Source organism: Lolium perenne, chromosome 6, assembly GCF_019359855.2.
Source record: "Lolium perenne isolate Kyuss_39 chromosome 6, Kyuss_2.0, whole genome shotgun sequence".
Taxonomy (NCBI): domain Eukaryota; kingdom Viridiplantae; phylum Streptophyta; class Magnoliopsida; order Poales; family Poaceae; genus Lolium; species Lolium perenne.
Genome location: NC_067249.2, coordinates 193,570,232 through 193,593,870, shown reverse-complemented (window position 1 = coordinate 193,593,870; position 23,639 = coordinate 193,570,232). Strand labels below are relative to the sequence as shown.

The window sequence follows — 23,639 nt, the reverse complement described above, 5'->3', positions numbered from 1 at the left end:
TCGACACTGAAGAAGTTCAAGTGATCGAGACATGGGACACTCACCATTATGTACAGAGATCCATCGGCACACCAGAGAATTGACTGTACATATTACACTTACTACAGGTTTTTACATGCTGAAATTTACACTACTGCTGTGAACAAGGGCGTACGGTTGGTACCTGGTCGCATATGTACAGAATACAACGCTTCGTTACTCCCTGCATCAACTCCTGCTTCCCTTCTTTTGAAGGAGGATGCCAGCTACCTTCGATTATTTCCACAGGTGGACTGTACACTTCGAGGTTTCAGCTGTATACATATATTGCATCCCTGGATTAATGAGCCAATCTGATCAATTGCTATGACAAATGGGTGGAGGAATCGCAGCTATGTCCTCACTTCCACTATATCCCCATCCTTGAGCTCGGTTTGGGGCAGCACAAGCTGACCATTCACCCAAAGCAGCTTCCCGTCCACGCCCATTCTTCTACCAGCGTCGGCGGCTGTGCTGCCCGTAGTCATCCTCATTATCTTACCATGAGGCCAGCAGATGATGGCAACCTCGCGAAGGATTGGCTCGGTGAGTGTTCCTGCACCGAGACTTCTCTCCGCCAGCCATGCTCGACGGCGCACTTGCTCCTCCCACTGAAGCATTGTCCTGAGCAAATGCACCTATATGGAGCGTATTGAATAAATAGTGAGAATTGAGCTTTCACAAAATGAAGTACACGTCTCAACTTTATCTAGATGCGGATGTATCTCTAATTAAAATGCATCTAGATACATCCATATCTAGACAAAAGCGAGACACCTAGTTTTAGACGGAGGTAGTACATGTGAGAGATGGCAACAGCATGCTAACCTTATTATTGATGGGATCACTCAAGGGGGTAGAGATTGGAAGGTCAGAAGTTGATCTATCAGTGTTGCTTGATTCAGATGTCAGAGTGGAGGTTTCTTTGCCCTCAAATACTGCAGATACAACCATCCAGTACTCCGCCTCCTCCTCTTCGGTTAACTCAATTATTTGAATAAATGTTGGCAAAAGTCTGCCAAATTGGTCTTGCTGCAGAAGACATTAAAGGTGTATGGTACAACATTAATCAAACATATGAACTACAGTGACAAAGTAGGACACAGACAGTGACTTATTGTCAGCACTTTTTGAGCAACTTTTACACTCATATGCACAACTAGTCCCATACTAAAAACATTTGATGGTATTTCAACATGTACCATTCATATCAAAACCACAGGAACACACAAAAACAGAGGAGCAAATGCACATAGTTGACAAAAATTAGTCATGTTTAAGCCATGCAAACCTTATGGAATATACCATCCCGGCATAGCGTGTACTTCTCCAGGTTTGTTGACCAGTCACCATGTCCTGGTGCACACCACCATTTCTCAGTAACCTGAAACAAGTATGTATATCAGCTTGAAATAAGAACCTTCTTACATGCTGAATCCATCAAGGAAGAAAAATTGTTATCGTCAGATTAACCTTCTTATGTAGCATGGCATAAGCTTCCCAGCGCTTCAACTCAAAGGAAGATCTTCGGTCAGCTACATCTTCAGAAGCCTCAAGGGTAAAACGTACGGCAACAAGCAATTCTTTTCCCCCTTTATCTACGCTGCAATTTGACTTACACAATAAGGTATCACGTGCAATAACAACCTTTCAAAATAAACAGCAGGGTGTGCTTATCATTGATGTTGAAGCTATACCTGACTATGACAGCTGCCAGTAAGTGATTACCATCAATTCTGAGGACCGGATGCCCCACTTTCATAGAACTATACTTTGAGGGTACACCGTCTTGTACATAGCTTTCATTTTCTGGAGAACTCGATGCGAATGATGTACTTTGCCTTATCTTGTTACTGATGCCACTTCTGGTGTCAACTTTTCTCTCCTTGTACAACCAATGAGCAGCCAGTCCATATTCTGCATACTCATGCATTCGCTGTGGACAACAACCACCAATAGGATCAGGACAACTTGTTAAACATCCATTCAAACAAAAAAGGAAGAGAATTACCTACCTGGGTCCTAATTTGGACCTCCAGCGGTGAGCTATCAGATGCCTGAACTGCTGTATGGAGTGACTATAATAGAAAATAACCATAGGTAAATTTAATAAAAATAGGGGATGGAACGAGTCAGTCAATGAGGAAATCTAGGAGTAATTGATTTGACAAGCAGATCACGGTTCAACTCTAAGCTAGTTCATGCTATGAACAGCATAATACCATTATTAGCTTGGCGACTATAGCAGCACCAGTGCAAAAGTAAGCATGCTGGACTTTTCTTTTTGGATTAATCCATCCTTAATTTATCATGAATTAACTGGCTACCAGTAACTGAGGATACCTATCAATGTATAACGATGTTTAACTTGGTGCCAGATGATGCTTACTTGATAACCACTACCCTTAGGGTTAATAATGTAGTCATCAAACTCCCCATCGATTGGAGTCCATAGCCTGCACATATGGATAAAGCACATAAATTAGCCACAAAGAACATCCATAATGAAAAAAAGCCAAATATGTGGTAGAAATAAGATGGTGCTACATGATACATGGAATAGAGCATTTATTTGGTCAAGTAGCAAACTTTTAGCATGTCTTGATTTTCTTGACATGGGTGGCTCCAGATAAATAATTAAATTCACTACAAACCTGTGTACTATATCAAGGATGCTGTAGCAACTCCTGACAGCAGGTCCATGCAGCGCACCGTCTTTGTCTCCAACAATCACCCTTAATGCACGAGCATCGTAGACTTGTCTAATGCCTACATGTTTCCTTTTCATCTGCCAATACAAAAATGTGTCAGTAACCCACGAACCATCATGCAAAAGACGGCATGACAAGAAAATTCTTTCAACTAGGCTGACAATTCCAGCATATGTTCTTGTTTAGGATCATAATACATTGGTGAAACATGAACTCAACGACACAAGCAGTACTATTTGTATGTATTCCTCATTATAAAGCAATTGACTAATGGTACCTTACAGTAGATGCTATATAAGCTCTTGAGTCTACTTGACAGCGTAACTTCCATCCCTGGAATATACCTGAAGAAATAGTGTAATTAAGAATGAGAACCTCAATAGTACTAGTAAACTCACAGATACACACAACTAGAGCAAAAGTTGTACATCCTTAAAATCACTAGAATGTGAACTTACGATGTTGATATAAGCAATTCCTGCTGAAGTTCTTCCTCACAAGCTGCTAAAGATGTTAATGCAATAGCAGCATCATCAACAATCTTAGGCCTTCGTATGGCTGCTTCAGAGCTACTTTGGAGATTATTAAGAAAGTCAGAGCGCCTTCTCCGATCCAAAAAGAGGTCAAATGGCAATACAGCTTGCAACAGATCCTACAGTTAAGGAAAGGATTTATATTTACTAAGAAGATAAGATATCAACCCTACCAGTCGAGGAAAATGAGAATTGCATTCATTAATACGTACTCCCTCCGTTCACAATTACTTCGCGCTCTGGCTTTAGTCAAAGTCAAACTTTGTAAAATTTGACCAGATATTTAGGAAAAAATATCAACATCTACATTGTAAGATCTATAGTATTAGAATTGTCAAGCATTTGGTACTATGCATGTTGATAATTTTTCCATATTTTTAGTCAAACTTGACAAAGTTTGACTTTGAGTAAACCTAGAACGTGAAGTAAAAAAAACCGGAGGCAGTATGTTTTGAGGTAAGGGGGTATGGGATAAATATAAATGAAACTATCATGAAATAACGATGGTAGTCAATACACAACTAATGATTGTTTAGTATATGTTGCTAACGAAAATATTCATTTAATTAAATTCACCTGCATATTTGATTGGTCTTGATTGTTCGAGATAAATAAATCATTGGATGTTGTAGGCACTTCCTTGGTGGAGGCGAGCACATCACTTCTAATTGATGACCTTCTCATGCTTTTATCTTTGCTGGTAGAATTCCACATTGAAGTAAGTTCAGATCGTATTTTCTTGAAAACTTGGGGCTGCAATAATTTGACAGAGATAGCAAACATTTAAAATAATAATTACACACAATAAGAGAAGGTATTACAGAGTAAATCGACACTTACAACAAAAGATAACATGATAACCTCATTGCAGATGCAAGATGGAGATACAATTAAGTCGATCAAGAGGATGCATTACAAAATGGCTCCTAAACACCAAACCAACATATTTGAAGGGTTCATTGATTGGTGTGCCATGCAAAAATCTTTGCATCAGACGTTTATGTTACAACAATATAATTACTACTAACCAAGTAACCACGGAAGTGACAAAGCATCTCGTGTAATTTGAAGGGAAAAAACAACAAATAAGAACATACACTCTACCTTGTAAGTATCCAGCATCAAATAAAGGCAAAAGAAGTATCACAGTAGAAGTGTTACAGATTAATAAATAAACATTTAGGAGGCAACCCATATGCTTAATAGAATAAAACCTGAAGGACAGCAAAGCATAAATCTTCTAGCTCAGCCTTCAAAGCCCAGACTCCTAATCGAGAAGCAAGTGAGCACCAGACAGCCAATGTCTCTTGAGCAACAGCTTCAGCCTTGGGAATGGGAAGAGCATAGCTGAAATAATGATTTTAATAGCGCAGAGTCATTTACATAATCCAATAACTATTTCGAAGCATATACCACCTCTGTCCATAAAAGTAAAAGGCTGTCTTAAATTTGTCTAAATTTGGATGTTCTATACACTTAAGATATCCTTTTATGGACGGAGGGAGTACTGAACTTAAGTGTAGGAGCATCTCAATGCATGCAGAGCATGCTAAGAATCTGGTAATAAGGCAACTAAAGGAGAAGCATTGAATACATTGGACTGTGTTATGATGCTGAGGCACATAAATGATTCAAAATAAGAACTGCTGCTGACTTGATGGAGAAATATACACTAAACCTCAAGATGGGATCAAGCCAAACAAGATAGTTGATAAGCGTGGGCTGAGTCACGGAATATGATTAGTGTATTATACCAGTTCTTTATCTTATGATTACTGTATACGAGCTCCCCTCCCTTCAACTGCACACAGTAACAACAGAAAACAAGATCACTAGAATTCAGCTCTAATTTATCCATTAGCTTTAACTCAAAGCCTGGTGTATCCAATTTAGTTTCCTAGTACCCTATGTATTTAGATGTCTCACTTTCCATCGCCGATTCTAGCACTTAGGCTTTAGGCTTGGAAGATGGAACAAAAAATGCTGATGAGAATAATTAGAAGCTCACGAAGACGTATCATGGATATGTCGAGGATATTGTCATATGACAACCCAAAAAAAATGTTATATCAATTGAATCACTTGGCAAATATTAAATACTTCAGATTAAAAGCCATTTTTTACGTGTACAGGAAGTTTACTGAGAAGCCTAAAATTACGTACATTGTTCGCATATTGTGCAAGCGGTCTGCCAGCTTGATAAGCACCACGCGAGGATCATCAACCATCCCCAATAACATAGCACGCAGATTGTTTGCCTGACTGACCACAGGAGGATAATTAATTCCAGAGTTCTCTGAGAGCAGCATTATATGTTTATATGAAAAACTGCAAATATGCCAATGCGCTGTTTGGAACTCACTTTCATTAACAAGAAAAATCATAGGAAAGGAGTGTGGACATTAATAATCTCTGAGACTGCGAGTAATTTAATATCACCACATTACTACGCAAGAAAAACTACAGGAAGGAAACATACTTCCTCAGAAGTTAGAGTGCTTCCACCGGTGTTTTTTTGCCGATGCCTGCGCAGTAACTGTAATGTAAAGGAATTAGTCATGGACAATAGCAAAAACATGTCAAAAATAAAGAAAGTACTGTCGACACAAAAGTCTTCCGCAATGCAGTGATTATGGTCTTTCAAGATGCCAATAGGAACAGATGAGCCGCATAAGCACTATGCAGCAAGGACAGAGGGAATTGACATGTATAGGGTTTACTGAGACATCTCAAGCCAACAGATTAACATTGACATAACTCGGCATCTGGAGAATAAAAGGACTAAAATGGATCTTAGAAGTGGAGGGACTATCACAGTATACTGCATTCGTTAATGACAAGCTGTTTTAGTAATGCAGCGTACAACATGCCAGAACAAACACAGTTGTTATATCGATCATGTATTCATCAAGTCAGGTTGAATTTGTATGTCTTGACCATTATGATTTACATCACAAAACTGTATGGTAGTGAGACGGCACTTATCAATCAACGCTAGCACTGAACAGAGAGATGCTAATATAGGATGATTTACTAACATATGAATACCTGATTTATGTAACTTAATTTTGAAACACCAGATACCAAACTTGCAACATCCTCCCCAAATTTCTCTTCTATGCTCTTCAAGTTCTCAGTTGTATCATCAATAACATCATGAAGAATGCCAGCAACAACTGTGTTGATTGCCTACATGATATGTGATCATGGGATTAGGGAAGATAGAAGGAGAGGAGTCATCAATTAAAACCTATGGAAAACATAATGCACATATGCATATAAAAAAGAAGGACGGTACATCCATACTCTTTCTCCAGTGGACGGGACCAAGGCAGCTAAGATTTTGCCAGTATGTATGCAGTGTGTAACATATGGGTCTCCTGTTCTCCTAAATTGTCCAACATGAGCTGTACTTGCAAATACAATTGCTTTCTGCACCTGCATCGCAGAACTGAGAATGTCAAATTAAAGAGTTAAAATGATAAAGTTCAGGTGAGTATGTAAATATTAGTAGAAAAATTTGTTGAGTATGTCTCTACTGCTTTAACACCTTTGAATCCTCAAATATTTGGTATCCTGTCACCTCCACTCCTTCAAATACAAGAGTATCTGCGCATATACAGAATAATAGTATGAGGTAGGCAAAAGAGCAGTGGTTTGCGGCCATAGGGCTAGTATTATTATTTTCTTGCAAGAAAAAAAAAAAGCAAACCGTACTGCAGCAATCAGCAACAATAACTAAGCAGTAAAAACCAAACCGCCCTACTGATTTGTTATGTTGTAGTACAAGAATACAAGATGTTCTAAAAAGTTCTTCAGAGTGCAGTGCATATTTCTCTCGCAGTACTAGTTCCAGTCATGCGAGCCAATTACTTCAAATATGCTGAATTGAAGCGTACAGATATGACACGTAATTGCTTGCTACGGTAACACGGTGAGCATAGAGAGAGGTGCTTGTACCTGGCAGCTGCTCGATACGAGGCCATAGGAAGTCAACCTTGGTCGAGAGGCACGCCCCCGAGGCGATCGCCACGGCCGAGACCGCCAGCTGCGCGATGGTGGATGCCACGGCGGCGTGCCCCGCGCCGCCGCTTCCCCCCGCGACGGCGGCGGCGGCGATCACCTCCCCGGCCCCCACGAGCGCGGCCGAGCCCACCACGAGCCGTGGGACCACGTGCTCAAGCACGCACCCAAGCCGCATCCGCGCCCTCCTGCGCGCCCCGCGCGCCAGCGACGCCGCGGCGCTCGCCGGGAGCAGCACGAGGCGGCGGCCGAGCATGCCGGCGTCGGGGGCAGACGTGGACGCCGGCGGCGTCATGCGGGGCGTGGCGGGGCTGCTGGGGAACTCCGGCCGTGCGCGGGCCGGCGGTTTCTATCTCATTTCTGGCACGCAGGACGCGTGAGTGGCGACGAGGAGTGGAGGGGGATGAGGACGCCGATGATGCGTGTTGGGTTTGTGTGGTTGTGGCTAGGACGGAACGGAAGGGTGTGCCTCTCCCCTCTCGGCGCTCTGGCTACTCTTGTGCTTTCCGTTAGGCTTCTCGCTTCCGTCGAAATATTGGGCCTACACTTAGTGGCCTATACTAGATTTCAGATTTTCCTATAAATCTCAAAGCCCACGTGGTGGAAGCCTTGTGAGTTTGAGCTCAAGTTGGTGGCAGCACACTAGGGAGGGAGTGGCAAGAGGTGGAAAGTTTAGTCCCACATGGAAAGTTGGGAGGAAGTTAGACCACCTTATAAGGTGGGTTGTTCCACCACTAGTAAGTGAGTGAGAATAGGAGTGCTACACGCGCGCGCTCCTCCTCCTCCTCGCTCGACTCGACTCGTCACGACGCGCGCGCCGCGCTCGTGGTGAGTGGATTGAGCCTCGAGCCGAACAGAGTCCTAGACGGACGCGTCGCAGTTAGTCGGTTCGGGTCGCTCCACGTTGCCTAGGGTTTCCCGAGCCTATATAATCTCTTGTCCGGCTACCGCAGAAATATACTGAATACACGAGTTAGGATTTCCACCTCTCTCTGCTTGCGCCGCCATCGTAGCCTACTCCATCCCGCTCGCCGACGTGCATCGGCGAACGGGAGCAGTCTCCTAACCACTCGTCCTTGCGATCCTGTACGGGAGAGGGCGAATTAGGTTTTTGGGAAGCGCTCTGCGCGACTGCTCAAGCTCTTCATCACGGGTCGCCTTCCGTCCAAGTCGGGCGGTGGTGCCTACCGTCGTCTTCGACCCGTCGTCAACAACGTTGTCATCAACAACGTTACTGCCGCGACATCATCTGCTACACCTCCACCGCCACCTCCACCAGATCGGTACGTGCGACATATCTCGATCTGTTTAGCGATGGATGTTGTACCGTTTGCGTTGCTGCTACTCATGTTGATTAATGCATCTAGTATGTTTGAGTTTCACATGTTACTAGTTGCTGCCATCATGTTTTATATTCTGGAATTAATCATGGAAATTGTGCCTAATTATCCAACAGCCTCTTCCTACTTGCTGCAGAGCTCCGACCTTTTGGGGTAAAAAAATATCCAGTGATTTCGCAAGTTCAAATGATACAACTGTTCAAATTTTGAAGTTATAAGGTCCTAGAAATTTTGAAAAAAATTTATTGTGAGTGTTCACAAGATTTGACTTTATAATCTCTAGAATTTTCAGAATTAATTTTGAAATACATTTTTTTTTGAAAATACATGTAGAGAAAAGAAAGATAAATTGATATGTGAATGGTGTCATTTGTACTTTTATCTTTTCGTGACATTGGGTGTATTTTGTATTTAGTTCTTAAATTGTTGGGAATTGTAAACATACATTTTTTTTAAACGGGGGTAAAAGTTTTGCCTCATCCATTAATTAACCAGTTTTTAAGAGAAAATCGGACGAGTACCTACAACAACAACGGGCCCATGCCCACACCCACATCCACCCACACGTCATTGTGTGGGGGCACAACCAGCCATCCTGGTTACCCACATAAGCTACACAAACGCGAAGCTCAAGTCGATCTATGCCAAACAGATGGCACCACGACAAGAGGCTGGCAGCTCCAATACTGAAGACAAGCCTAGGAGAGGAGATGCGCAACACCTGCACCGAAAAGGATCTTCACCGCCGGCCCGCCCCTCGAAGGTCATTGTACACCACCCAAGGAAGCTTCGACTTCACATCTTATGAGTGCTACCTCCATTCACAATTGTCTAGTGTTCTCGATTTACTCGAAGTTAAAATTAGTAAAGTTTGACAAAAAGTAGAAGAAAACAGCAACATCTAGAATAGAAAATTTATTGTATTAGACTTGTCATAAAGTATATTTTTAAATTATATTCATTTGATATTATAAATGTTAATATGCCTTCTTTAATATTTGTGAACTGAGAGGGTACTCATAAATATTGTTAAAAAATTAATCAATTGTAAATTTGAACTTTAAGAAGTGGTATCGTGGTACCATTTGAAGTGTGGGATCTTTTGTTATTTTTGAAGAGACAGAGGAAGCTCAGCCCTTGGTCTTGTTTGCAGAGGCAGGGGACACGGGGAGGCCATATATTGACATCAACCAATCTTTACAAGCTTGTCCTTAAATTAAAAGGATAATTTGCTACAAGATACCGTTATTTTTTGATCTTTGTCAAAAGACATCACAAAACGTGTCTTTACTCAGTACCATTATAATTTTACGGTCCATTTGCCAAAACACACCGTATGGCCTAAAATGGAAATATTATCGCTAAATTATTTGATTACCTAAACGAAACCGTTTTTTCTTCCAATTAAAAAACAAAAACCAAATCAAACTTGGTTTTCTTTTGTACAACTAGCGACGAAGGGGAAGAAGCTCTGCATCGACCAATAATAAGCCCTTGCGGGATTTCAGAACCGCCGTCCTCCATCTCGCCGGCTACCGTTGTTCTGCTTCTTGCTGCCGGCGAGCACGCATTGTCATCTGCCACGATGGTTCTCTCCCTACATCGTTCCTCTTTGCGCCCGCACCATTGGTGACCGGCAGCAGAAACGCAAGGTTCCACCCCGCCCAAGAGGGGTTGGCGCCCTTCACTAGTGCCCTCGGCCGCTCTCGCCGGCGCCCTCGAGCTGGACCACGATATGCCGGCGGACATGGATGGCGACAGGGCCTGAGTGCCTGAAGGAAAATGTCTGTCCAGATTCCTTCGCAGTTACATTACATGTAAACTACCTGTATCAGCTTCTGGGGTGTGCATATTGATCCAAGTTGAGTCTGAGAACTAGTCCTTTGCACACAAATGCTGAATATATGATCCAGTGATGCCTGCCCCTTTATGTACTTTATCAGCATCGAAATTCGCCAAGCAATTGATACATACAGAGGACCGCCGGCCAAAAATTTAACTGGAAAGGTTCTAAACCGGACATGGATGGGTCATACTAAGAATAAATATTAAAATATCTGTTTTGGGCTATACGGTGTGTTTTGGCAAACGTACCAGAAAATTATGATGGTACTGAGCAAAGACACGTTTTAGCGGTGTGTTTTAGCAAAGACCAGAAAATAACGGTGTTCCATGGCAATTTTTTCCTAAATTAAAAGATAATTACAAATGAATTATACATAGAAAATAACAACATCTTTAGCACTCGTGGGTGGCGCACTGTGAACGAAGCTTATCTCTGGACCTCCGAATCACGTCAGAGCTAGGAAAATGTTACTGACGCAAAACAGGGAAGTTGCCGGTCAAAGATGACAACAACGAGGATATGAGAAATATATCGTTGTTCTAGAGAACAAAGCGACGAAGAGGGCCGAACGACCACCGCATATCCAGTCCAAGGAGACCTGACCCCACTAACACCGCGACAAAGCCGGACCTGGCAAAATATCGTCTATCGGGGAAGGCATCAAGACACGTAGACAACTTGTAAAACATGAATACTTAACTAGATCACCACCTCAAAAGAGCAGCGACAAGACAATTCTCTGCCCTCCAAAACTCCACCGACGAGACCGTTGCAAGCGAGGTGGACGAGGAGCCATGAAACTTCATTCTTGTTCAACGCACCACCGCAGTTTCCACCATAGCTAGCTGCGGTTGAAGATACCCTAATTTAAGGACCAATCTATAACGTCAAGCGTGGGTCCATGGTCCCCCAGCCCCTCCGGCCGTGGAGCAGCGAGCAGAGGAGGCGGGAAATCGTCGAGAGGAGGGTGACGGACAGGGGTGAACTCGTTGGGCGGATTTCTCCCTTTGCTCCTCAGCCTACGGGGTATTAGCAATGTTTAAGCAAGGCGTGATTTTATTCATCGATAATATCTTTCGTTTTGTTCAAGCAGGATTGGAGGTATCCGCTTTATATGCTTTGAATCCGTATTCACAGCTTTTTGCTCTTCTCTGCCTACCTCAAAGAACAACTAGCGGAGCAACCATATTAAAAAAAGATATTATAACACACTAATCAACCTGAGATCGCCCATCCAACCCCCCACGTTTCTTATACAGGTTAGTAAATCAGCAATAGTGTCTTTGCCCATAAGACTAATTCTAGGTTCCTCCAATTTTTTCTATAATCAACATGTTTTCTTTTTTTCTTCTTTTCATTTTGGATTTTAAAACATATACATAAAACACAATCTACTAAATTTATTCGAGGAGGTAGCAGGATCCACTCATACACTACAATGGAAATGTGTTGAATCAAGAGTAGATAGTAAGCGTCTTTTTAATGGGATGTCAACATGTATGCAAAAAAGAAAAATAAACATTACAACATTTTAGAAAACACATGCATCAAAAAAAATGTGTGCATGCAATAGACCCCATTGGTTACAGTAAAATCGGTAGGTACAAATGTACAATCATCATAGACATATAAGACCACAAAATACCCTCATGGATAATACCCTTGTGGAACCCCTCTTCCTTGACCCCCCCCCCCCCCCTAGATCCTTTCCCCCTCTTGCTGGCCTTCGGTGTACTGTCGGGAGTGAGGTGCTAGATCTCTCCGGCTGGATGTAGCGCCGCGTCGTCGTTCTCTTCTCCATCATGGTGCTCTGGTGGGCGAAGCTGTTGGTGTTGTGGAGGAGGGCGGCAGAATTCTCCATCAATAAAGTTGTTTCCTTAGGTCAGTCAGCTATGGTTGGAACTTCAGGCTCTTTTCTCTCACTCGTCATGGAGGCAGAAGGGAATCTGTATGCTCTTGCTTGTGGGTGGTTGCATCTGCAGTAGGGGAGCATCTCTTCTTCTCTTGGGAGGTTTATCATGGCGATGAATCCGCTGTTGTTCTTCATGGTCGACAGGCGACCCATCCGGACCCATCCAGCTTCTTGCGTTCGCGACAGCTACTTCCGGTCGATGTCAGCAGGTCTTCAACAACCTCCAGGTTGCAATGCCATTTCGGAGGCCCTTCGGCGTTGATGCAGCTTGCTCCCGCCTCCTAATCCCAAGTTGTTGTGTCCCTGGCGATGTGGAGGTTGACTCCGTCGAGCTGTGCTGCGGTGGATTTGGAGCAGGACCGGATCGCTTTTCTTGTTTTTCTTCTAAGGTCCCTTGTGCAAACTGTAGGGGTCTGTTTGTAATTCTCTATTTTCATTTAGCCCTTGTTGTAATACCTCTACTGCTGGACTTTAATGAAGCTCTAGGTCCTTCGAAACCTATCCGCGTTAAAAAAAAGATATACGGAGTATATAACATGAGGCAATGCTTGCAGGACCGAATGTACAGTTGCATCATAAATGTAGGAGTAATATACTTGTAGGAGTCAGTGAGTCACACATAGTGGGCACATGATGAGCGGGATTCTATATTTAAGCTCTGAGCTGCAAAAAAAAAAAAAAAAAGAGCAAAGTGTGCTCTGCCGCTGTGTGCATCCGTGTGCATTCGCTGTGCTCTTCTAGGCACTCATGGGAGAGCGTGGTCACGCTGGCGCGTCCTCTCCCTGCCGCGCGTCGCCCTTCCCGCGCCACCTCGTCCAGTCCTGCAATTTCCAGACGCTTCGCCAGACGCCACGACGCCACCGAGACGCCTACATAAAACCCCGGCGTCGCACGAACACTACCATCAAGCTCAAAGCGAAACAGAACTAAGCTCACACAGCACAGACAGCCCAAGCATCCCAACCAAAATCACACTCCACTCGCCGTCGCACGCTGCTCCGCCAGCTGACCCATAGCCATGGCTTCACGAGCTGCCGCTGCTCTCCGAACGGCCGGCCTGCAGGGCTACCGCAGGTCGGCCTCAACCGCGGCCGCGCACGCCGACGGCGGCGCGGGCGCGGCGAGGACGAAGGCGAAGCACGTGGGCGACTACGTGCCCATCTACGTGGCGCTGGGGATGATCGGGCTGTCGGTGACGCTGGGGCTGCACACGGCGCGGCAGCAGCTGGCGCACGCGCCCAACGTCCGCCTCGACAAGCGCAAGCGCGAGACGGTGCCCGAGGTGGCGGACCCGGACCTCGTCATTGACGACGTCGAGCGCTTCGTCGGCAGCTCCGTCTTCCGGAAGGTCGCCCACGTCCAGGATGACCGCTCTCTCGCGGCCGGCGTCGCCGACCCCGTCGCCGACTACCCGTACGATACGACCTCCGGTTTCTCGTTCCGTCAATCGATTCTTTCCGCCTAGTGTTTTCGCGGCGTATGTGTGATTCATGTTGTGGCTTTTTTGTGTTGCAGGGTAAGGAAGGCGGTGACGCTGAAGGACGTCGGCGTGGCACCGCCCGGGATCCCCGGGCAGGGCAGGGAGGGTGTCCTCGAGAGGATCTTCAAGAAGAACACCACTTAATTAGAGTAGTACACAGGACCATCGTCGTGGCTCGATCTGCTACTTCCACTCTGTTTTTATTTTGCGTTAATCTAGCTTTGCACTTCAATCAGATCGGTTAATGTAGTCAGATCGGCTGCCCTTTTTAAAAAGAGCCGATCGATGTATCACAGAACTTTGAAGTTTGATCAGACTGTACATAAACTTCGTTTCAAAAAAATAATACTGTACATAAACTTTGCTTTTTTTTTTTTGCGTTAACTAGCTTTGCACTTCAATCAAGTCCGGTTAATGTAATTTAGACCAGCTGTCCCTTTTTAAGAGCCGATCGATGTATGACGGAACTTTGTACTTTGATGTGAAGAGCACAATTTCCAGAATAACTCTACAGTGAACGGCTTTCTAAATCCGCATTAAACAAATGCTCAGAACACAATTTTCAGAATAAATCTACAGTAATATACAAATTGCTAAAAAAAAACTTATAACGATCCCAGAGGAACATATATAACTGCAACCCAATGCAAGCACATTGCACAAAAGAAACTTATAAGCATCATGACCAGAAAGAACAGTTTGGATTCGTTACTTCGCTATATCGGATCGTAGGTTGGGATTCAGAGAAAAGGATGCTCTCTTGCTGCAGCCAACCAACAAGGTCATCACTCATTTTAGCATGCCCAAGTTTCTGTTCGATTCAGTAAGTATTCCTAATGAAGAACTGTTCACGCTGGGTTGCGTACTGACACGGTAGTTTTATTTGCAAAAAATATCTTAACAGGAAATTTACATCAATAACATCATGTTTCTCATATAGAGAAAATATTATGTTCCACCCATATGTGAACATGGTTAGCTTGTCTGAACTCGCAAGGAAATTTACATGAATATGTCACCAACTAGAGAATCAATACTGCCCAAGACAAAATTGTATTGGCAAAATTTGATGTAGTCAGACCCAAGCATATGCTCTTTTCTTCAGCAGAATCAGCACCCAAGTATATCGCCTGGAAAATGCCATGTATGGTTATAAGGTCTTTCCCACCATTATCCTTTTCTTTTTGACAATTGTCTTTGATCCAAGATTTTTAGTGTGACGACAAGGGTCTTGTAAGCAGAACTGCTATTTAGAACAGTTAGGTCCCTCCTGAGGGTAGGCGACCAAATGCTTGGAGTTCCTTCAGTGTACTTGACAGCCAGTCCAAACCCTCATAAAGCCCATCACCTTTGAGAGCACAGGAACCTTGGATGTGCCATATGCGGTTCTTCAAATCATAAAGGCCAAGGCCTTCGCACACCTCCACTGGTGTCATCGCCCCTTTCTATAGCAACAAGAAAGCTTAGTTAGACAGAAGCAGCAAAGATAGTCCAAGCGTAATATCTGAACCCAAAAGGTAAATAAGTGGACAGCAAGTACAAAAGAGAGATCAAATCCATATGTTGCCACATCTTTCACCTATTGTCCGTAACAATGACAAGCAGAGACTTTCATCCTATTGTGGCATGCTTGATACCAGATCACATTCTACTCATGTAGTGAACGCTCCAAATACAAGAATGTCTCACATGCGCAATATCATCTACAGCTCAACCAAATAAGAAGCATAGCGATCCGATTGTGCGAAATTAACTGAAGTGTGACTTCTATTGTAAGAAGCCAGAAACTTCTCACAAAAGCAGAGCATCAGTATAATGTAAACAGCTCAAATGTAATATATACAAAACATTAAATAGAAGTGGTGTACTATTGTTGTATACAATGCATGCATATATGATTAAAGCATATATTTTCAAGTATATCTACATTAAAAATAGTGAGCAAGTTTGGTTGCCTTACCATATCTTGTTTATTGGCAAACACCAATATGACACTGTTAAGCATGAACGGATCATTAATTATTGTCTGCAAGAAAGCTGCCAAATATTAGCTTCATCACAGAGCAAACTTAAGACAACACTGAGCACATATGATAACTTATAAAACCTGAAACTCCGCTTTGGCTTTTCCAATCCTCTCTCTATCCAATGAATCAACCACATAGATCTGTAAATTATAACGATGTCATTATAATGTGCTTAGCATTGATGTATATTTTCATGATTACATCTAAAAGATCATTCAAGAAAGAAGGACAACAAAAACGAAGACTAATTAAGGTCTTAACTGAAGAGCATTGAGTAGGATAGTCAATGGTCACATTGTAGGCAATAAGATTTAACTAAAGAATTTCCACCAGGGCTAACTAACAGAGAATAATCCAAATATAATTCTACATTTGGAAAGATAGGCTTTATACAGTACTGACATATAGTACCAGATTACTAGCAAGGTATCAACAGTTAGTCCCAGATTATCGGCAAAGCTGCTACCATTAATTTGTTTCATGTATGTCTTCAGAATTGAGAACATTCGATAAATGGCAATCTTCAAGAATGATAGCTGTAACTTAAGAATCCGAATCAAGACAAAATATGATTGAAGTGCTCACGAATGGTCCCTTAAGTGTCTATTCATCATCAAGTTCACCTATGATCTCATAAGCAGGATATGAAAAACTGAAAGCCTTCTCAAGTTTTAACAAAAATTAGGGAAGTGAATTATGCACCTAAGAACAAAAATCTTAATTTTCCCATTACATGTTTCGTTTTTGCCACTTAGGTTGGATGCCTGATGTGCAGAACAGAAAAAAAAAAGATGGACCGCAATAAATACAACACCCGCAATTCCAATCAAGATTTCAACATGGAGATAACCCAAAAGATAAACTGGGATAGTTTGAAAGGAAATAATGAGATGCCTGGTAAATTGGATTTCCATAACCCTATATAGCTAAGAACCAAACGAACAAATTTCATTGAAAATTCAAACACTAATACATCAGCAGAGAGAAAGTAGACCAACATACATCTGTCAAATTTGTTTAACTAGAGTGATTGGAACATACCAAGCCATCTGTGTTATTGAAATAATGTCTCCACAAGGGCCTCAGCTTTTCTTGGCCACCAACATCCCACACTGTAAACATCACGTTCTTGTACTGAACTTTCTCAACATTGAACCCTAGTAGTAACAGCAGAAAGGCAACATCAGCTCGCGAAGTTCCAACATCAGATATCTTTTTTAATGAAGCCAGTAAAAGGTTTTCGGCCACTATCTGTTAAGGCCAATCTTATTAGTAGGTTAGCTGGTTTGATTCTGGTATGAGTATTGGTATTGCTATCTAAATCACAAGGGTGCTCAGCTGATCAGAAATAAATAGTACTATTTAGAGTGTTCAGCTAATCACATTTATATAAGCAAAACAATGTGCAGTTGGTAGATTTCTTCCTCTACTACCTACAGAAATGACTCTGTTGCCTCCCCTCAATAACAGTTAACATTAGTAACACCTTGATATTAATATGACTTCAGTTCAACACAGAGCACCAAGAAACAATTCAGTCGATACCAAATGAAAAAAAGGTATCAATAGCCTACCGATTGTAGGAACAGTGGAGAGGACCTCCCCGATGTGCAGCTTGTACAGGATGGTGGTCTTGCCCGCTGCATCCAGCCCAAGCATCACGACCTAAAAAATCACACAAACAGAAACAATTAAAAGGACCCCAAACAAAAAAATATCAACATGAAACGGGAAAGGATGTTCTTCGAGAACATCGAAGGGGGAGAAGGATTTCAGAGATCGCCATACCCTCATCTCGCTGTTGCCGAAGAAGGCATCGAACAGTTTGCGGAACGCCTGCCCCATCCTCTACCCGCCGAGACGAGATCAACCAATCACCGAGAGCTCCTCGCGCGAACACGGAATTCTCCGCCGAATTGGCTTCTTCGTCTTCCTCAAGTCGTCGGACTTGTGTGGAACCCTTCCTCTGAAAGCAGCTTCTGTTCGTTACTGCAAGCCTGTGTTCTGTAGAAGAAGGGTCCGGGTGGGAATATGCGACATAGAAACAGCATCCGAGCCGTTGGCGTGGACGCCAACGTATGGGATCGAGAGGCGGCACCGCGTAGCTACCACGCGGCTTCTGGTCACCTCCTCCGACTCTGTCTCGCGCTGAACAATACTGCGTCCGGCGCAGCACGCGGTTTGGGCCCCTTGGCTGAACTTGGGAGGGCACGTCTGGAAGCACGGGGAGTTTTTTTTTTATCTCAATCAACCTTTACTGAAATTCAATTCGGCTTCCGCTCCCTCCACTTAAAAAATATACTCCATCCATCCACATAAAAAGATGTCGACCAGAGTAGTTTACTTAGCTAGTGTTTCTGCCTGTCATCCCCTCTGTCTCCGGTGGTTCATGGTGGTGGAGAATAAGGTGTCTCCAGGCAGCGGTGTCGAGGTGACGGTGATGGCGCAGTCCGAGAGTTTGTTTCTCCCCGTCCCGCTCCTTCTCTGGCTGCATGTTCTCCGGCGTGGTCAGAGTACGCGGGGGAGACATGTACATGAGTCTTGGCCGACGGTTTATCGCTATGGATGGCGCCGGTAGTTCGAGATGTGATTCGGCTCCAAGATTTGGAAGGCGGTTGGATGGTGGCGGGTCTGACGTTTGGCCTCGACGACGTTGACGGCAAGCGGCGGTTCAAGGACTCGAGGAGTACGGGGATGTTCCCCGATCGACATGCCACAGAGATATCGGCCGACCTCTTCTTCGGCTCAGAAAGCGCTTCCACGCGATGGTGCTTCTCCGTGACTGTCAATGGCGAGCGGCGGCGACGATAGTTGCAGAAAGATCTGAAACCTCTTTGTATTTTTTTTTTGTTTTGTTTTTTAGGGGTCTTTCCTGCAAATTTGTTTGGAGCTGTGTTGTTTCTCGTTCTTCCTCATGGGTTCCGCGTGTTTTCTTTCTAATTGGATTTGGATTTGATGAATGAAAACGTGGTTATCTTCAAAAAGAAGTTGTTGAAAATTTATCTAAATTTAAATATATCTATAAATTAATGAGCATCTAGATCTAAATTATGATATCATTTTATAGACAGAGGTAGTATTTTTAGTTGTTAAAAAATTTAAACATTTTTTCATATACATCCGGACAATTATGTGCGTGACATAGGTATGCCTAACAGGCATGCCGAATAAAGTACCCTGGATCTATAAGAAAGCATGAAGCCCATAGACTCGAAGCTTTGGAGGTCCAGAAGGTTGAAAGCTTTCGGGTTAGAAAAGTGGAGTTGTGATAGGAAACTTGTATCAATATAGAAAAGACCCAACATGACTCGGATAGTTTGTAACCTGTACGAGACGGAAAGCCTCGGCTTCGCCTCCTATATAAAGGAGAAGCTGAGGGAGAAAGAAGTGATCGAAATCGTTATAACCTTAGCCACCATAATCTTGAGTTGAGCATCTTTCTTCGGCTGAACCTTCGAGATCTACTTGCCCTCTACTTCTTACGAAACCCTAAGTCTACAATCTGTAGTCATTGACGAGTTAATCCCTCGTCAATTGGCACCGTCTGTGGGAATTGGAGGCTGCAAGGTCCTGATCTCGATGACATCTTCAACATCATCGTCAACAACAAGCAACGGGATAGACGGAGGTAAACGAGTCCAACCTGATCTCGCCGATTTTGTTCCTCACCCTCCCGCCCGTTTGCATGCATATGCTGATCTGGAGGAGTCGACGGAGATGACTTTCGGGAGCTTCCGCTTCCTCGTCGGGAAAAAAAGATCGCATCGTCTCGCGGCACCGATTTTTTCCGGGATCGTCAACATCATCTGTCGAGTCAGGCGACGAAGAAGTTTCGCCGCCACGCTTCACCAAGCCCACCGACGGCGGGGCACTCGCCGATCTGTTCGGCAATATAACTTTCGGGTCGTTCACAGAAATCGATCTGAACAGCGACTCGGAAAGCTTCACCAACTTTAGTTTCACCAACTTCGACTTCTCCAACACCAACAACTCTACTGCTAGTAGGGAGGTCTTCGACGATCTATACGACGGTGTCACCGACCCTGCGGCTAATGAAAATTCGACTGCAACATATCATCATATCTGTGTAATTACGGGAGCACGTCGTCAAGAGGATGAAGAGTCTGAGGCTTTCGACGATTTTGGCAACCCTTACGTCGATCCCGCAGATCTCACGCGAGGAACGGGAAATAAATACACCGGAACTGAGCCGCGAGAAAAAGTACAACTACCAAAGCGTTGGATAGAGCTGTGATACGTCTCAAACGTATCTATAATTTCTTATGTTCCATGCTACTTTTATGATGATACTCACATGTTTTATACACATTATATGTCATTATTATGCATTTTCCGGCACTAACCTATTGACGAGATGCCAAAGAGCCAGTTGCTGTTTTCTGTTGTTTTCTGTTTCAGAAATCCTAGTAAGGAAATATTCTCGGAATTGGACGAAATCAACGCCCAGGGGCTTATTTTTCCACGAAGCTTCCAGAAGACCGAGTGAGATACGAAGTGGGGCCACGAGGCGACGCCACACTAGGGCGGCGCGGCCCAGGTCCTGGCCGCGCGGCCCTAGCGTGTGGGTCCCCCGTGACGCCCTCTGACCTTCCCTTCCGCCTACTTAAAGCCTTCGTCGCGAAACCCCCAGTACCGAGAGCCACGATACGGAAAACCTTCCAGAGACGCCGCCGCCAATCCCATCTCGGGGGATTCAGGAGATCACCTCCGGCACCCTGCCGGAGAGGGGAATCATCTCCCGGAGGGCTCTTCATCGCCATGATCGCCTCCGGATCGATGTGTGAGTAGTTCACCCCTGGACTATGGGTCCATAGCAGTAGCTAGATGGTCGTCTTCTCCTCATTATGCTACCATGTTAGATCTTTTGAGCTGCCTATCATGATCAAGATCATCTATTTGTAATGCTACATGTTGTGTTTGTTGGGATCCGATGAATATTGAATACTATGTCAAGTTGATTATCAATCTATCATATATGTTGTTTATGTTCTTGCATGCTCTCCGTTGCTAGTAGAGGCTCTGGCCAAGTTGATACTTGTAACTCCAAGAGGGAGTATTTATGCTCGATAGTGGGTTCATGCCTCCATTAAACCTGGGACAGTGACAGAAAGTTCTAAGGTTGTGGATGTGCTGTTGCCACTAGGGATAAAACATCGATGCTTTGTCTAAGGATATTTGTGTTGATTACATTACACACCATACTTAATGCAATTGTCTGTTGTTTACAACTTAATACCGGAAGGGGTTCGGATGATAACCTGAAAGTGGACTATTTAGGCATAGATGCATGCTGGATAGCGGTCTATGTACTTTGTCGTAATGCCCTGATTAAATCTCATAGTACTCATCATGATATATGTATGTGCATTGTTACGCCTTCTTTATTTGTCAATTGCCCAACTGTAATTCGTTCACCCAACATGCTATTTATCTTATGGGAGAGACACCACTAGTGAACTGTCGACCCCGGTCCATTCTTTACATCTGAAATACAATCTACTGCAATTGTTCTTTACTGTTCTTCGCAAACAAACATCATCTTCCACACTATACAATTAATCCTTTGTTTACAGCAAGCCGGTGAGATTGACAACCTCACTGTTACGTTGGGGCAAAGTACTTTGATTGTGTTGTGCAGGTTCCACGTTGGCGCCGGAATCCCTGGTGTTGCGCCGCACTACACTTCGCCGCCATCAACCTTCAACGTTGACGTGGGCATTACCCTTCGGGTAACCAATGTTGCTCCACCCTATGCGGTCCAGCTGGAGGCCCATGAAGGTACTTGATGGCAAGATGGGCCACTAGGACGGTGCGGCGGAAGATTACTTGAAGTACAAGACACGGAAGAAGCCGAACAAGGAAGGTTTAGAGATAGATCTACTGTAAACCTACTCGTACTCGACTAGACCTCTTGTAACACCCCAAATTTCAATGAAAAGAAAGTTAGAGAATTCCAGAAAGCAAAATTTCAAACCAACAAAAACTTTGCTTTTGCATATAGTACCATGCATAGGACTTGTGCATTTGAGTGATATGCCATGATGATTGTTATTACTTGTATTTTGATGGGCTCTAAAACCCTAGAGTGATCATATGAAGATCACCAACCAAATAAATCAAAGAGGAAGAAAATCCAATAAAAGGCAAAACCCTAAAAAAAAAACTCTCACATATGCCCTATGACATTTTTATAAATTTTGACCCTAGACCTATTTGGTCTTCACCATTAGTGGAATAATGTTATTAAACACTTATTACCACTTTTGGAACCAGGGTTGCACAATTCAAATGAATTTTAAACACTTTTCCCACTCACATGTGATGATGACCAAATCTGCCAATTTTAGTCTGATCACCACTTTGAGCCCCTGCAATTCAATCTTCCCAAACCAATCTTTGCTAACTCTTTGCACCATTTCAAAGTCAACATCAAGGTGAACAACTTTGATGAAGACCACCCTGCCAAATTCATCTTGGATCACTAGCTATGCTCATCCAAAGTCTTGACTTTTTAACATTGTCAACAATCTCCACTTAGCCATTTTGGCCAAATTTTGAAATCTAATTTTTCCACCACCACCTCAATTCATCTCTGGTCAATTACAACTTATCTCAACCTTCACATATCACAAACTTTCACCTTTTGAACTTTTTCCAATTTGGATAATTTTGCATTTTCCAAAACTGGGCACTATTTGCAACTATTGCAAATAGTGATCTACCTCATCCAAATTTAAACCAAAGCTATCCTACAATGCTCCCTGGTCCCCTTAAACCCTAAATAAAGCATAGTGGAGCTAAGGAGGGAGAGAGAGCAAGCATGGCATGGCCATGCCGGCCACATGCCGGCCATGCCGCACCACCCCCTCTCCCCTTGCTTCCCCAACCCTGGCCCCTGCGCCATCGTGTGCCACCACCTCTCCTACGCCACCCTAGCCCAGCCCTGGTCGAGGAGGAGCTCGACAACGCCGAGACCAGCACGCGTCCATGGCGCCCTGGACGCCGCGCACGTCGCGCGTGTGCACGCCGCGGGCACACACTGGCCACGCACCGCGCCATCACCACGAGCACGCCCTGGACTCGCTGACCAGCCGTTGAGCATCGCCGCGTCGCCACGCAGCCACCAGACATGCCCTCGACCCCGACCCGTGCCCGCCGTCGCCGGAGACGACAACGCGATCCCGCGACCAACACGGCAGACACGGAAGCAATGCGACCAGTTTAGCCACCGCCGACCCCGCTGTCGCCGCCAATAGCGTCGCCAGGAGCCGTAGAACACTGCCACCACCTCGCCTAGCTCGATCGCTTGCCGGAGAAGCCGCGCCATGGTCGACTTCTTCACGGCCAAGCCGCACCCTTGGCCATCTATAAATACCGCGTTCCCTGGACGAAGTTGAGCACACCATCTCGTTCACCATCCTCCACTGCTTCTCCTCCACCCAACCACTCACTCGATTGTCGCCGGAGTTGCTTCAATTTGAAGATCGGAGCCCGCCAGTACCGCACCTCGCCGCCGTCGATTGGAGCCGATCCAGGAGTCGCCGCCGGTACCAGGAGAACCGCCGTCGTCCACATCGACATCACGCACACTGCCAGCCACCGCGGGAGCCCTGGTTAGCTCTCCCACCCCTAGGCTCGCCGCCCGAACCTCAGTTTCTCGCCGGAGAAGACGACGACCGTGCGCCGTTGGATTGCCTTCTAATCCAACGCGCCACGCCGCTCGTACCG

General features: G+C 44.4%; 3 protein-coding genes across 3 annotated transcripts; 1 reads left to right on the top strand and 2 right to left on the bottom strand.

The window, feature by feature from the left end:
• Positions 1 to 21: 21 nt before the first annotated feature.
• Positions 22 to 7,748, bottom strand: LOC127306556 (uncharacterized). Its single transcript, XM_051337213.2, has 19 exons — positions 7,223 to 7,748; positions 6,813 to 6,871; positions 6,569 to 6,700; positions 6,311 to 6,451; positions 5,742 to 5,798; positions 5,426 to 5,520; positions 4,477 to 4,609; positions 3,839 to 4,015; positions 3,188 to 3,381; positions 3,007 to 3,073; positions 2,673 to 2,806; positions 2,408 to 2,474; positions 2,034 to 2,096; positions 1,716 to 1,954; positions 1,492 to 1,621; positions 1,310 to 1,402; positions 847 to 1,050; positions 384 to 656; positions 22 to 293 (listed from the first exon to the last, which is right to left on the bottom strand). The coding sequence occupies exons 1-19, from the start codon at positions 7,578 to 7,580 to the stop codon at positions 246 to 248; spliced, it is 2,664 nt and encodes an 887-aa protein (XP_051193173.1). The 5' UTR covers positions 7,581 to 7,748; the 3' UTR covers positions 22 to 245.
• Positions 7,749 to 13,292: 5,544 nt separating this feature from the next.
• On the top strand, positions 13,293 to 14,231 carry LOC127306561 (uncharacterized). Its single transcript, XM_051337217.1, has 2 exons — positions 13,293 to 13,796; positions 13,899 to 14,231. Exons 1-2 carry the CDS (start codon positions 13,402 to 13,404, stop codon positions 14,005 to 14,007), a joined length of 504 nt encoding a protein of 167 aa, XP_051193177.1. The 5' UTR covers positions 13,293 to 13,401; the 3' UTR covers positions 14,008 to 14,231.
• A 509-nt stretch (positions 14,232 to 14,740) lies between these two features.
• Positions 14,741 to 17,899, bottom strand: LOC127306559 (uncharacterized). Its single transcript, XM_051337216.2, has 6 exons — positions 17,679 to 17,899; positions 17,465 to 17,555; positions 16,932 to 17,047; positions 15,971 to 16,030; positions 15,824 to 15,889; positions 14,741 to 15,308 (listed from the first exon to the last, which is right to left on the bottom strand). The coding sequence occupies exons 1-6, from the start codon at positions 17,733 to 17,735 to the stop codon at positions 15,123 to 15,125; spliced, it is 576 nt and encodes a 191-aa protein (XP_051193176.1). The 5' UTR covers positions 17,736 to 17,899; the 3' UTR covers positions 14,741 to 15,122.
• Between the last annotated feature and the right edge of the window lie 5,740 nt (positions 17,900 to 23,639).

Excerpts from the sequence above, each read along its gene's own strand:
- LOC127306556 (XM_051337213.2), bottom strand. The coding sequence starts at position 7,580 with ATGACGCCGCCGGCGTCCACGTCTGCCCCCGACGCCGGCATGCTCGGC. Across the intron at positions 5,521-5,741 it reads GCACTCTAACTTCTGAGGAA|GCAAACAATCTGCGTGCTAT; the intron begins GTATGTTTCCTT and ends GTGGTCAGTCAG. Across the intron at positions 294-383 it reads AGGATGGGGATATAGTGGAA|CTGAAACCTCGAAGTGTACA; the intron begins GTGAGGACATAG and ends ATATGTATACAG.
- LOC127306561 (XM_051337217.1), top strand. The coding sequence starts at position 13,402 with ATGGCTTCACGAGCTGCCGCTGCTCTCCGAACGGCCGGCCTGCAGGGC. Across the intron at positions 13,797-13,898 it reads GACCCCGTCGCCGACTACCC|GGTAAGGAAGGCGGTGACGC; the intron begins GTACGATACGAC and ends TTTGTGTTGCAG.
- LOC127306559 (XM_051337216.2), bottom strand. The coding sequence starts at position 17,735 with ATGGGGCAGGCGTTCCGCAAACTGTTCGATGCCTTCTTCGGCAACAGC. Across the intron at positions 16,031-16,931 it reads TCAATAACACAGATGGCTTG|ATCTATGTGGTTGATTCATT; the intron begins GTATGTTCCAAT and ends TATAATTTACAG. Across the intron at positions 15,890-15,970 it reads AAGCCAAAGCGGAGTTTCAG|ACAATAATTAATGATCCGTT; the intron begins GTTTTATAAGTT and ends GCTTTCTTGCAG.